This window comes from Paroedura picta, chromosome 1 (genome assembly GCF_049243985.1).
Source record: "Paroedura picta isolate Pp20150507F chromosome 1, Ppicta_v3.0, whole genome shotgun sequence".
NCBI classification, from domain to species: domain Eukaryota; kingdom Metazoa; phylum Chordata; class Lepidosauria; order Squamata; family Gekkonidae; genus Paroedura; species Paroedura picta.
The window spans coordinates 41202588-41217326 of record NC_135369.1 but is presented as its reverse complement, the minus strand read 5'-3'; the positions used below and the strand labels follow the sequence as shown (position 1 = coordinate 41217326).

Here is a 14739-nt window from a genome sequence, read left to right as displayed (position 1 = left end):
CCCAGGACTGAGCTTGAAGCATATACAGCTGTTAAAGCAATAGATAATGGTTGCTTATATTATGGCTGGTTTTGACAGTATTTGTTCTAAGCCAACTGGTAGATATTTCTCAATCTTCCAAATGTATAAGCATAATATCAACATCCACATTAGTTCTCATCGTTGGCCCTGCTTAGCCTAATCTGAGGGTCTTGGCATTGATAATCAGAGATGCTGATGGCTCAGCATAGTTGCATATTTCGTATTACACAAGTTCTCAGGCGACAGGAAAGAGGGAATCTGTGTTGTGTGTGTCTTTGGGTATGCCTAATACACATGGTAGCAATTGAAAAGCTGCCATGTACATGGCAGAGGTGGAAGGAGCAAGGGCAGTTTTGTATTTGTATCTCTCTCTTCTGTCTCGTTCTCTTCTATTAAAAAGAATCCTTACAACAACGTAGTAAAGTTGGGTTGACTGAAAGATGCTGTTTGACCCGTGGCCATCAGTGAGCTTCATGGCTGAACCGGGTCTTGAACCTTGGGTTTCTTAGGTCCAAGTTTAACACCACCTTCTGCCCTACGTTGACCCCACAAAGTGCAGGCAAGAGCCACTCTCTCCCTGATATGAAGAGGCATTTAATTGCCTTGGAAAGGGGAAAAAATGAAATGCAGTAGTAGGAAGGAGGAGAGAATTTTCAAACGGACTGTGAACAAGAGGCTCAGAGGACATGGCAAAGTTGTGTGCATGGCTGATGCAATTTTTAATCCCTTCTGGTTATAGATATTTCCAAGCATTATAGTCAAAAAGCTGCCTTGGAGCATGAGCTCCCAACAGCCACACAGAAGCTAATAACCACCAATGACTGCATCTTATCGTCGGTGGTGGCATTAACCAATGGAGCAGGCAAGGTAATTTTCTCTTCTCACTTGCAGCAGTAGCGACAGCCTTAGCCAGGGCTGCTAAACTAGGGCTGGCTTGCAGGCTCTCTAGTGAGTGGTGAAAAGGACCTGTGTTACCAGCGGGATCGGGACACTCCTAGAAAACACCACTGCTCTTGCGCTGCATTCCTTTGGGGGGAAGCTTGGCAGAATAAAAAGAAAGCATGTTCTTATTAAGTGCACCAAAATAGTCTCGATTTACATATCTGACCTGTTGTGTTGAATGACATTTTTTTTTGTTGGGGTGGGGGAATTGAAGATACAGCCCCCCCTCTTGTTGCCCAGGGCTAAAATGGGATAAAGCAGGGGTAGTCAAACTGCAGCCCTCCAGATGCTCATGGACTACAATTCCCATGAGCTCCTGCCAGCATTTGCTGGCAGGGGCTCATGGGAATTGTAATCCATGGACATCTGGAGGGCCACAGTTTGCCTACCCCTAGGATAAAGGAAGGAAAGGGGGAGATAGACAGGATTCTGTGGCGAGAACAGGAGCCTGATTTCCCCTTAGCCGTAATGGAGCAGAAGCAGCCTTGGAGGTTAGTGGGTTGACCAGCCCCTCTGCTGCTGCTTTCATGCCCTTCATAACTTTGGGTGGATTGAGATGGGGCAGGACAGAGTTTTTTTGCAGGGACCTCAACATGTTGATTTGTGAAAAAGGAGTAAGGAAGAATGTTTACTTCCTAAGTGACACTGACTAAATTTGTCTGGTTTAGTTTTGAGCAGTTGGCAGATAAACCATCCACAGGTTTTTATTGTTCCGTTATTTCTGCTCACGAACATTAAAATTAATAATGAGTTCCACTTAGACTAGCACCTGTTCTAGGAAATGGGATCCTCCTGTGCTCTTAGGACAGCTCTAATTTGCAGCTCTGTTTTTCAGTGTAATGCATTCCTGCAAGAGAGGCTGAGGTTAGTATGGATGAAGAAGCCTCTCAAACTGTATTATGCATTTGCATTGTTGATGCGGATTGTTCTGTCCATGTGTGTGTTTGGCAGGACTGGTGGGAATTTTTGTTACCCCGGCTCTGTTTTCAATGACTGCCTCCCTGTATCTAGGTTGCTTCATTCTTTGGCAACAATTTAGACTGCTTCACTGCCTCACTGAGCTATGGGCCTGAGGGAGGAACGGAGTTTATCAACCCCCTCTCAGCTGAATGCATGCTTCAGTACAAGAAGAAAGCCGCTGCGTACATGAAATTACTGAAGAAGGTTTGTGCCCCTTCAAGTACAATAGCCACAGCATGGAGGAACTCTGGTCCCTTGGACACGCTCTAGAAATTCTTTTGATGTGGGATTGGATTCCTTTCCTCCATAAAAGGAGGCCTTTGTTGCGGGTGGAGCTGCTTTGTTTGCTGAGCCATACACTTCCTCGGGGTGGAGCTGGGGAAAGAAGAAGATTGAAGAGCAGGAGGACTGCTGGAGACGGATGAGAGGGATGAGAGCAGCCTCAGCCTTTGCAGGGCAGTGGAAGGCAGGAAGGGATTCTCCAGGCAGCCACTTGCTACCCGGCTGCTCGCTTAAGAGATGCCCTAGGAATGGCTGTACAGAAACCAGAAATCACATTGCTGTAAACCCTTTGTTATCGAATACTTTGCAGCATTTAGGGATGGTGCTTTCAGCTGGGAAAAGACAGGCAGTAGAACTCAGGGGCTGCCCCCATAGTTTGCTGGGTAAGATTCTGGGTGTTAGCCAAGAGCTGCTATAATCTGGTGTGCCTTTGCCATCCTGCTCAGCCCCTTTTGCCATCCATCCCTCTGCCTCTCTTTTCAGCCGTCAGCATCTCCTTTAGTTCTTAATGCTCCAGTGCCGTGTGATGCAGCTTCAGATTATTCTCTAGCCAAAAAGTCAGTGAACAGCCTAGCAAACTTGATACTTTCAGTGTTTTCGATGCAGCCTGCTCACAGAATACATAAGGCTCCGCCCACCCTTCACCCTGGCTGTATTTGCTCCGGGACACCGCAGGCTTGCTAGAACAATGCCCAAGCTGCATGTTTTCTCTCCTCTCCCCCCTTCAATTGCAATATACTCCAAGCAGATCTTTACCACTAAAAGACTGGAAAGAAGACTTTCACTAGCAAGGGATGGGCAGTGGGGAAACTAACGCATCCCATCTGTAACCCGACTCACTGAAGTCTGTGTGTCTTTTGGCTCCAGCCGTGCTGTGATTCAGTGCCTTACGAAGAGGCCTTGGCCAACCGCAGAATTCTTCTGAGTTCCACTGAGAGCAGAGAAGGCCTCGCGCAGCAGGTATTCTCCAATTTGACATGCAGCTGTTCTGAAATATTGTGTGCTCATTGAATCAGTATTTTTGTTTTGGTAGTCACACTGTGTTACCTTCAGTTAGCACATACGCCTTCCGAAATCCACAGTTAAGGGAGGATTATGCTTATATCAAGAGTTTTGCATGTCAACCAAGCATGATCTGATTGCAGAAGGAAGGACCAAAGCAGGAACTTCCTTTGCTAGTCAGGCTCTCAAAGGATTCTGGGTCCAGGCTCAAAAAACCAAGCAGAGCTGTTTGATATGTAGTTCTACAGAGATGGTCCTTGCGATTGTAGGTGCTATCTGGCTTTGCTTTCACCTTGCCAGGTCTGTGTGAAGAGAAGTAAGGTCGAGTGGGTACTCAGTTGGTCATTCCCACCCCCCCTGCCCCCCCTCCCCCAGCTCTAGCAGGTGGAAAAGCAATCAGTAGTTCTGCTTTGTCATTGGGCTTCTTATTCTCTCAGGATTGGGAGGCTGGGAGAAAAAGTCAAAGTGACTTATGTGAAGGAGACAACAGTCCGGTCCATCTGTTGGTCATTAGCTTAAAAATGTGAAGCCGGATTTCTTTGACACTAGGAAACCAGACCTAGGGTTAAATTACTTGACTGCTAGTATATGGCTGGTTGCTTCCCACTGCTCAAAGGGTAAAGCCACTCCCTTGAAGGTCCTACCGGTGTTTATGGTTTTCTGTCATTTGCTGTGCAGGAAATGGATGTTGAAGAGAAATCCTGAACTGGAGCCCCAAACAGACTTCCTCTTGAGGCTCTTGGACCATAATGTGGTCTCTCAATACATGTGGAACATTTTCCGTGATTTCACCAATACTTCACATGGGGGAGGTTCATAATAATGGATATTTATTAAAAATTATAACCTTTTGTTTTTTAAGTGCACACATTGTCTCTATTGCAACTTGTAAAACTTTGAGTCTGTCACTGCAGGGGTTTGTTTCTGTCATTTTGCAGATGAATTTTACTCTGATCAGCAGCTGTGGATTTTGCTGCTATCATTTGTTTACATTCTAAAATAATGGAAACACTCTTCGCTTTTATAAAAAAATATCTCAAATATGTCATGGCCACTCTTATAAAAGTTCTCATTTCCTTATTGTTCGTTTCTCTGTGCTGTTTTTTTTTTAAGAGCCTGAATACTCATGAGTGAACCTGGCAGCCATTTGGTAATGTTTGTAATCGGAGTTATAGGAACTTTTTCATTCAAGCTTTTAGTTTACTTATAAGCCCTCCAGAAAGCCTGCCAGAATTGTGTGCAGGTGCCCTGTGCTGCCTTTCTCAGCCCCATTAGCTATATCAGTGGCTCAGCATGTTACATGCTGCTTTGGTAATCCTTCCTGTCTCTTCCATTCTCACCTGTTCCCATCTTTTCAGCCTGAAAGAGCTCTCTCTTTCCTTGTTCTCAAGGTCCAGCAGAGTTTGGAAAAGATTGCAAAATTGGAGCAGGAAAAAGAACACTGGATGCTGGAGGCCCAGCTGGCCAAAATCAGGCTGGAGAAAGAGAATAAAAAGGTGGCCGATAAACTCAAGAACTCTGGCAGTGGCCTATTGATTGAGGCAAGCCCGGAAACTTCCCTCCTGCTGAACGCGTCGGAACACGAGAAGGAAGTTGTCACAGAGAAGGTTCTGAGGGAGCCCATTAAATGTACGAGTTTGGTAAGTTTTGCTTTTTCCTTGCTGAAGCTGTATGGGCAGGAGAATTTGCTGGAAGATTATACTGGGGAGGGGAGAAAAGAGAGAAATGCTTTGTAATAGAATCTCCTTCTTGTGGAACACTTCCATATATTTCCCAGAATCTGAAATGTTGAAATTGAGGAGATATTTTTGTATGCATTTAGAACAAATTTTCAGTGTGTTTCTCTGTGCTAAAGAGAGAGAGAGAGATAGATTTTGATACAAATCTGTTCATGCTACTATCTTTATAGTTCTAGACTTTCAGGATGTTTGCCAGTTTCTTATTTTTCAGATTTTTTTTTGCTGAAGTGTAGCAGAATTCCAGTGGCAGCTTTAAAATAGGGGTTGTAGATTAGAAATTAATTTCTTCCAAAGAGAATACTTTGGTGGGAATGGTGCCCATTTTTAATATGTCTGTTTTCATAAGGCTTCTCCAAATTATAGCATTATAGCAAACGGTATTATTATTCTGAAGCACTACAGCACAATTATGTCCTTAGTGCTTAGATGTAAGACTACTTCACTGGGCTGGCTGGTTGTCCAGAGTGCATGTGTGGCATCAAAAATTAGTCTTGAACATATTAGCTGACCAATGCATAAGTACTGCATTCTTGTTGGCAGTTTATGGTCGACTTTGTCCTATGCGTGCTTAGAGCTCTGGCTCCCATAGTTGGAAATACAAAATGGTTTACAGAGCTGAGAACTGCAGCCAGTTAGTCTTAACATCTCCAGGGGTTCCACCTACTTCTGTCTTGAGAGAATGCTTTCAGCAGGGCATTCCTTGACATGTGTGTCAAAGTGGTTTAACTAATGATGGAATGGAAAGTGAACCATGTGTGCAGTGAAAGTTCCTTCTGCATGCTAGACCTGTTGGGGTTATGACAGATACGTTCAAGAACTAAATCTGTTTAGATTTGAGTGCTTGGTCTTAACTTGCCCATATGTAAGTCAGTGACATTACTTGGCATTAATTAGCATTTTGCATAATATTATTCCTTGCAGGAAATGCTGTTTCGGCGGGTCTTAAAACCAGAGGCAAGTTGCTAAGGCCATTTCCTGAAATTGTGGCCAAAATGAAATTAAAACTGGGGATTCCTAGTTCTCAGAGTTCACTCATGGCTGCTATGCCATCTAAGCTCAATCTCTGATCTGGGTCCGGTTGTATTTAGTAACAGCCTCTTTTTTGGCTTCGTTGGTTTTGAATGGAGAAAGTGACAGATGGGCAATGTAGGCTGGTTCATTTGATCATGTCTTTCCTGCAGAAGCTGCTACTCTCCCATCTGAAATCCTAAATAGAAATTCTTCCCTTTGTGAAAGGAAGATTCTTTCCTTTCTGGGCTGCAGCCTGTGTGCGGTCAACTCACTTGCTTAAAACATCTGGAACCCTAATGTTTTAGGAGCATTTCCATAGTTGTACCTATGCAACTGTTCGTATGACCAGGTTGTCTCCCATGAGGACTAGATATGCTCTTCTAGCCCTTACAGTTCTCCATGTATCATCTTTAATATATTGGATATATCAAAGGATAGTAGAAACCTAATTTAAGTTTCTCTGAATGTATTCTGTGATGAAATGAAGTGGCCCTTTTTATCTTGCTAGTTCATTAATTAGGGCATAGATCTTTGTTCTGGTAACCGCAGTTGGCCCACATCACAGATGAGAAATAAAGTGTTTACTTCCCCTTAGTCTTTGAGCTGAGAGAGTTTTGCAGCTGAGGTCAATAACCAGCTGTTCTCTTATTCTTTCCTTTCTCAGTGGTTTGTTATAAATTCTAAGGGCTGCAGTGTTTCCCCCCCTTCTGCAACTGCATACTGTTATTATTCTTTGTATGTGGTTTTGTTTGAAATGCTAGATGTCTGCAATTTATGTAAGTGGAAAAGGTTCACTAGCCAAAAAGGTTTTAATAAGTGTGTGAAATTCAAACTTTCATTCTTCTATAGCAAACTTTCATTCTTCTAATCCTAATACCAGTTGTCCCTGGAACATACCAGGAGATATGGTAACCAAACTGCTTCAAAAAACCTCAGTGTGTGTATTCATTTTGTTCATAGCATTTGTACTGTGAAATGAACTGTGTTCAATTTTGGGCATCACAACTGAAGAAGGATATAGATAAAATGGAGTGCGTTCAAAGGAGGGCAACAAAAATGGTGAGGGATTTGGGGACCAAGACGTATGAGGAAAGGTTGAGGGACCTTGGTCTGTTTAGCCTGGAAAGGAGACAACTAAGAGGTGATAGGAGGGCCATCTTCATTATATCCCACTGAGGTTTAGGAATGAGACCTCCAGGTGGGGTCTGAGGATCCCCTGGAAGTATAGCTCATCTCCAGGCAGGCTTTTCTGTGGCCTCTGTGTCAGCCAGCCATTAGGCAGAAGGGGAAAGCTTTTCTTCCTGAAAAGGAATGCACACACATGCCCACAGACTCCCCTGAGTTGCTCTCAGAAACACCTCCCTCCCGTCAGTCAGAGGCTATTAGAGGCTCTTTTCACAGCAGGCCTTGAAGGGAGGAGGGTGTGTGTGGAATCCTGAGCAAGAGTGGCAATTGGCCATAGGGGAGGGGAGTTTTCACCAATAGGAGTGTTTGAAATCTTCAGCATGTTGTTGGAAGTATGAATCACTTTTTATATAGATGTTCTGTTGGCAGTGACATATTTGCAAGAATGTCTCATGAGTTTGATCTTTGTTCATGGAGAAAGATGTCAAGAGTGTAATCTAGCTAAGGCTAAGCATGTAGAATCAGTGATTTCAGCAGGAAGCACTTCAGCATGTGTTCAGCTTTCTCAACATTGTACAATGTTCATTAAAGGCTACTTTCTATGAGGTTATGAGGCTAATTTCTCTCTATATTTGAGTTGACAGATAAACTCCTTCTGTGATCTGCTTACCATCTTAATATTTTGTTTTTAAGGTTGGAATGCTAACAATGACTGCTTGCAACGAAGAGGTATGTTTTTAATATGGCAGAGTCATGCTGGTGTAATTTTAACTGCATGGGCTGAATTCAAAGAACTGAGTCAAACTTCACTGGCAGAACAGATCCTTTACCCTCCTGCCTGCCTTCCACAGCAAAAAGGGGCCGCAGACTTTATAAATAAGTAGGAGGCAGCATGTGAGATTGCAACTGTAGTGAAGAGCCCACCAAAACTTCACAGGTCACTTTTTCCAAGCATGGAATTGCCTTCAGTACCCAGAAGGATGCCTTTGCTATTCTATATAAATTAAAGCAACCTTATACATCTGAGATAGTTTCAGGCGAGTAGCTACTTTGGTCCAGCATTTCCAGGGCATAAACCAGCCTTTTGACCATGGGAGGAGCCCATGATGTCAGCTGACCACGTCCCCACACCAGAAGTGACATCGCTACCCACACCCTTAGCCCTCCTTTTGTTCACCTCCCTGCTTTTGCTACCATTATGGCGGCTCTGCCTCATGTAGTCTGGAAAGATTAGGAGCTGAGAAGGCACCCCAGACCTCTCCCATACCACAAGCCACTTCAGAGCTCCTGCAGACCCCCTTCTGAATTCCCACAGACACCCCCCCACCCAGGAGTCCATGGAAGCAGGGTTGGGAATCCCTGGTATAAGCATTTGAAAGTCACAGCTCCCTTCATCAGATACTCCCCCCCCCCCATTTACATCCAAACATTTTTACCTAGAAGACTATAAAGTAACATTTAAATGCTGTTCTACTTTAATTTGCTCAGTAGGACCATATATACATTGGTCCTGTGATGCTGATATTTTATACTACAAGTTACATGCTCTGTTCTGCAAGTAGCTTGTCTACCAATAATTATGAAAACTTGCCAGTATTCCTGTAAAACAAGCATAGTCAACAATGTTGCTATTACTATTCCAGTATGTTCTCCAAATAATAATCATTTTATTTTATTTCAAAAGATTAATATGCTTGCCTTTCTCCTGAGCATCTCAGGACCATATTATATAGTACAAATTTTCTTGATGGACTAGAGCAATATTTTTCAATTGCATTTGCATTTTTCCTGCTTATTCTGTGGTGGCTAACACTTTTTGATGTACTTGCTTGTATTGCTTTAAAGGTTCCAGAAGCTGATACCCGGGAAGATTTGATAAAGAACCACTATACGGCAAGGATAGTGGAGCTTACATCTCAGTTGCAGCTGGCTGACAGCAAGTCAGTACATTTCCATGCAGAGGTGAGTGAGTCATTCATTGACCTATTCCCAAGATGGAACATTAGACTTACTGCGACAGTTAACATTGCTCAGGATAGCTGCTGATGGTGGGCTTCTTTGATCCATTAGTGGGACCAAGACTTGTAGTGACTGCAGAATTCTACCCAGAAGAAATGACCTGTCAGTTTTGGAAATACACCTGAGGAATTTGACCGTTTCCACACTGGGAACATTGCTGCCCCAACTTCCATGCGGGAGCACAAGTCTGGGGCGGATGAGGTACACAGGGTCAAATGCTCCCCTGTGCAGGAACAGGAAGAGGTGGGGCAACCTGCTGCAACTCTAACTCCAGCCTGTGTGTGGCTTTGATCTCTCATCCTTGAGCTTATACATCTAAACAGAAATAACACTTGACTTATCTCAAAGGACAGTTGTGAGGAATGGATAGGTGAGAAGAGTGGTGAATCCCACCATGCAGTGCTAGTGTTTTTGTGAAAATCCAGCTAAAATGAACAGACTTTTGCTTCTATTTTGACATGAGCTTGTTTCTCTTGTTCTTGATTTGACAGTGCCGGGCACTTGCAAAGCGACTTTCTCTAGCTGAGAAATCTAAAGAATTGTCGGCAGAAGAGATGAGGCAATCTAGACAGAGCATCACCAGATTACAGGCAAGATGGTCTAGCTTTTGGGGTGGAGGGGATCCACTTTGGAGAGCTCATTATGACCAACCCATTCCAAACAGTTACCTTGGTATCAATGACACTTTCAGAATTATGGTGGCACAAAGATAACGTTCTCAGATCACAGTTTGTATCTTTCAAAAGGGTCTCGTTCCGGGGAGGGGACATTTTTCCCCATAGAATTCATTTACAAAGTTCCCCATGTCTACTAGCTGTCCTCTAACCTTGTTTGACAGACAACAACGCCTGCTTTTGGAACATGCACTTTATTGTACAATATGTTTTAGATGTTATTCCACCATAAAACCCTACCAATCTGAGCATATTCCCCACCCTTTCAGCACTTCTCCCAAAGGAAGAAAATGTAAGAGCTTGACACTTCCATCTCTTGTTCTAGTGAATTTTCCCCTAGAGTATCCAGTGCAGCACTGCGGTGGTAGGAGGTGCCACACTACTTTTTCCATAGGACAGGCTGCCATTGCAAACTGATTCTTGTAGATGACACAGGGATGGCTCTGTCAGACTGATCCCTGCTAATTAAAGAGTCTCTTCCACACTCTCCTGATCCTTCCTAGCTAGCTGTGAAAACCCACGGGAAAGTTCTGCCTCTCAGGGTAGCCTGTTTCATTGGCTTCTGACTGAGTCAAATGTTGGTCTGAGGGAAGAGCACAGCTGGAATACAAATGCAAGTACTTTTTTTAAAGGTCCATTTGTCTTTTTTATTAATATTCCCACTCTTCTGAAAGCTTTGAGGAGCTCAGCTGAGGATCCTGGGGATACAATTATGGCACAGTGCTGCAGCATATTAGATCAATACCAGAAAACAGCTAGTTTAATATCAAGAGGGGCAACAGGAGATGGTTGCCTTCTGGACCAATCTTTACTCAATTTTTTTAGAAGTTACACAGTGGCTGCCAGTGGATCTCCACTGCAGGAACTGTGATGTTTTAGCCCACCTTTCTTTCAAGGAGTGCATGGTGTGCATGCAGTTCTCCTTTCCTTCATTTTATCCTCACAGACAGACAAGCTAGGCTAGGAGAGGCAAAGTTAAATTTGCAAGTCTGAAGGTGGGGAGAATGTTGGAGATATAATCCCCAGTTTCCTCCATTCCTTATGCAGCCTCTATGCCACGCTGGCTTTCAGAGGAGACCTTTTCCCCCTTTATCTTCTGCAGCCCACTGGACACTCAGAAAGCTGCTCCTGGATGTTGAAAGAACTACTGAGCACGATGTGCATTGCTGGGGAGCAGGGCCTGTAGTCCAAGGTGGAAATCTCCTCATGCAAAGTTGGAGAAGGGCAGTTTCCATGATCTGTCATTGTGTCTTCTTTTCACACAAGGACTACTTTGGGTCCAGCACCTTTTGAATGGAGAATTATTACATTTTCTGCACTTCTGTCTGTCCATAGTTCACGGTGCTGGGCAAAATTGAATTGTGTTATAACTCTGGTCATTTCAGGATGAGTTGACGACAACCAAGAGAAGCTACGAAGATCAGTTAAGTATGATGAGTGACCACCTCTGCAGTATGAATGAAACCTTATCCAAACAACGGGAAGAAATAGATACGCTAAAGCTGACAAATAAGGTATGTAGCCTAACTGGCATGGACTATGGTTTGGGAGTCTAGTATTGCTTCTCTTTTGGATCATGTAGTGCTGGTTACAATAAGGAAAAAACAGTTCAGTCCAAAGCATTATGACTGGTTCTGTGGGTTTTCTTTTTTCCTCTTTTTGCCTTCTTCTTGAAATGACTGCATGACTCAAACTCAGAAAGAATCTGTTAAAGAAAAAACAACAGCCTTTGTTTGAATCTGATTTTTTTGGAAGAATAAACTGTAAAATAGAAATTCTGTGAATTTTTTGTGAACCAGTGTGGTGTAGTGAGTAAGAGCAGAGGACTCTAATCTGGAATTCCGGGTCTGATTCCCCACTCCTCCACATGCAGCTGAGTGACCTTGGGCCAGTCAGTTCTCTCAGAACTCTCTCAGCTTCATCTACCTCACAGGAGGAAGGGCAAGGTGTTTGTAAGCCACTTTGAGACTCCTTCAGGCATTTCCAGGCCTTAGAGAAGATCATAATCTTAGATTTCTCAAGTTTGATAAACAGGCTGTTTTGAGAGCAGAATTCGCTGAGAGTTGCCTGCTTTGTGCTCTCTCATTTACAAAATGTCTATTTAGATAAGGGGGGGAGAAGAAGAGGACATGGGGGGAAAGAACAGTGTTTGGCCTGTGAACCACAGAAGATGGGTGCCTGTGAAATAAGGAGGAATGACAGAAAGGGTGGAAAAGGTGTTTGTGGATTAAGAGAAGCTGCCCATGTGAAAAAAAGATGGGTGATGTTGGCAGCGGCTGCTTAATGAAGAGGGCAGTTCTAAGCTCATTCAGCTGTTTTGTATCATGATGCTGTTCCTCTGGTAAAGCAACACAGATGACTGTCAGGGAGCTAGTCGTGTAGAACAATCGATTCCCTGTCACATGAGGCTTTGGGAAGGTCTTGCCTTTGGCTAGCTGGCCCAGCTAAAGAGAACTTGATAACAAATTGCTGCACATAATAAGTGGAAGCTTTGACTCTTGACAAACAAATCATGAATATACCTGTGAACCAAATGGTGAAACCCTTTGAAATATGATCATCCTACCTATGTAGTGGCAGCCCTCAAACCCTCTAAGCCCCTCTGCTTAACCCTAACACTCACCTTCCCCAACGCCTAAGTACTATAACTGCATTAACTTGTAATCAGTCCTTGTAACGTTTGTCTTTCCCATCTTTCTCTTTCTTCTTCTGCTTTTGAAATTTTGCTTATGGACCTGTCTGTTGAAGAGCCAATGGTTAGAGCAGCCCTTTTCAACTTTTTTACCATTGAGAAACCCCTGAAACATTCTTCAGGCTTTGAGAAATCCCATAAGTGGCACGATTGTGTAGAATTTGGTTGGAAACATCGCTGTGCACATGCCCACCTGGGGCCCCTTCTCTTTCCGGGCCCTCCAAGCCCATTATTGGCCATTTTGGAAGGGGGGTGGGAAGGGAAAGGGCCCTGGATGGGCATATATACCCAGATATAGTCATATCTCTCAATAAATGTTTATCACATTCTTAAAATATGTAAAAAATTAATTAGCTCCCACCCATTTGGGAAACCCAGGGCCACTGAGAAACCCCAGAGTTTGATGTAACCCTAGTTGAGAAAACCTGGGTTAGAGTATTATTATTATTATTATTATTATTATTATTATTATTATTATTTAATTTTTAGACCGCCCCTCTCCAAATAATAAAATCCCCATAAAAACCCCAATTAACATCAACAAGTTACATATAACATATAAGCGGCGGTGGTCACAATTCTGATCGTAGTTACCCGACTTCCCCCCAAGTTCAGCCTGGTGGGGAGAATAATATTCTGAAGAGGGTGGCACCAATACAATAGATCTAACAATGATCTCTATGTTAGAGATCTCAATATTGGAGAGGATCCTCTGATGGATTAGTGGGAGAGCTGCCCTGGCCTCAACCATATGCCTGGCGGAAGAGCTCCGTCTTGCAGGCCCTGCGGAAAGCTGGTAGATCCTGCAGGGCCCTTAGCTCTTCTGGGAGCTCGTTCCACCAGGTTGGGGCCAGGACTAAAAAGGCCCTGGCCCAGGTCGAGGCCAGGCGAACATCCTGTGGGCCCGGGACAACCAGTAAATTCATACCCGCAGAGCGGAGTGCTCTGTGGGGGGCATAAGCAACCAAGCGGTCCCGCAGGTAGACGGGACCCAGGCCGCGTATAGCCTTAAAGGTCAATACCAATACCTTGAATCTGATTCGGAAACAGACTGGTAACCAGTGCAGATGACGAAGCACCAGCTGAATGTGGGCCCTCAAAGGTGTTCTAGTGAGGACCCTGGCAGCCGCATTTTGGACCAGCTGTAACTTCCAAATCAAAGACAAGGGAAGGCCCACGTAGAGTGAGTTACAGAAGTCTAATCTGAAAGTATCAAACTAGGTCTGAGAGATCCAGGTTTGAATCCCCACTCTGCCATGGAAACTTGCTGTTGACCTCAGGCTAGTCACACACTCTCAGCCTAATCTACCTCATAGGGCTGTTGTGAGGATAAAATCTAAGCCACTTTGGGTCCCCACTGGGGGAAAAATGGGATATAAATAAAATAAGCAAATGAAGAGAGCCAGCTTGTGGTTAAGAGCAGCGGCTTTAATCTGGTAGACTGAGTTTGCTTCCCCACTCCTCCGCATGCAGCCAGCACAGTTGTCACAGTTCTCTTAGGGCTTTTCTCACAGAACAGGGTGGGTGTCTGTTGTTGTGGGGAGAGGAAGGGAAGGCGATTGTAAGCCACTTTGAGACTCCTGGTAGAGAAAAGCGGCATATAAGAACCAACTCTTCTTTTAAATAATGTGACTCTGTCAAGCCTTATTGAGCCTGATGGTGGTACGTGTGTGTATGACATACTTAGTAGTAAATTCTAGACATTTAGAATCTTCATGATATGCCACTCTGTCTTAAAGAATATATCCTTGCTTTCCACACTTTAGAGTTAAGGCATTGTCTTTTGTTAGTTAATCCTCAATATACATGATTATACATTTGATACACATTAGTGAACTGTAAAGACTGTATTAAAAGAGAATGTATCTGCCAATATAAGTGCCTTGCTGGATGAGGTTTAAGTCCACCTAATCCAGCATTCTTTATGATAGCCACAATAAATAGGTCTTCTGGAAAGTGGCCAGTGTTTTGCAATATACCCTTCTACCCAACCTGTATGCATTTCACAGTATTCCTGGAATTCTTAGAGAAGTTAAAAGGGGTTTTAGCAGTCCCCTTAAATAGCGATCCCCAACCTGTGGGCCGCAGACCACATGTGGTCCTTCGACTAATTGGAGGTGGGCCCTGAAGGACGCCTTCTCCCCACCCCGGCCCTTTACTTCATCCCCCCCAGCCCTTTACAACACACTTCATTGTTGTGGTGTGTCTATATCTTATTTTGAAGGGATGTTTAAACATTACCATAGCGATCAGAGAGCATTAGGGCAGTGGT

The 14739-nt window shown here is 43.9% G+C and overlaps 1 protein-coding gene across 1 annotated transcript in view; it reads left to right on the top strand.

The window, feature by feature from the left end:
- Positions 1-14739, top strand: part of PPP1R21 (protein phosphatase 1 regulatory subunit 21) — a 37725-nt gene that overhangs the window by 20468 nt on the left and 2518 nt on the right. The window contains exons 14-21 of the mRNA XM_077334998.1: positions 761-888; positions 1975-2127; positions 3073-3165; positions 4599-4847; positions 7776-7811; positions 8928-9044; positions 9593-9691; positions 11161-11289. Of these exons, the coding sequence (XP_077191113.1) occupies positions 761-888; positions 1975-2127; positions 3073-3165; positions 4599-4847; positions 7776-7811; positions 8928-9044; positions 9593-9691; positions 11161-11289 (1004 nt within the window). The remainder of the gene's footprint in view (positions 1-760; positions 889-1974; positions 2128-3072; positions 3166-4598; positions 4848-7775; positions 7812-8927; positions 9045-9592; positions 9692-11160; positions 11290-14739) is intronic.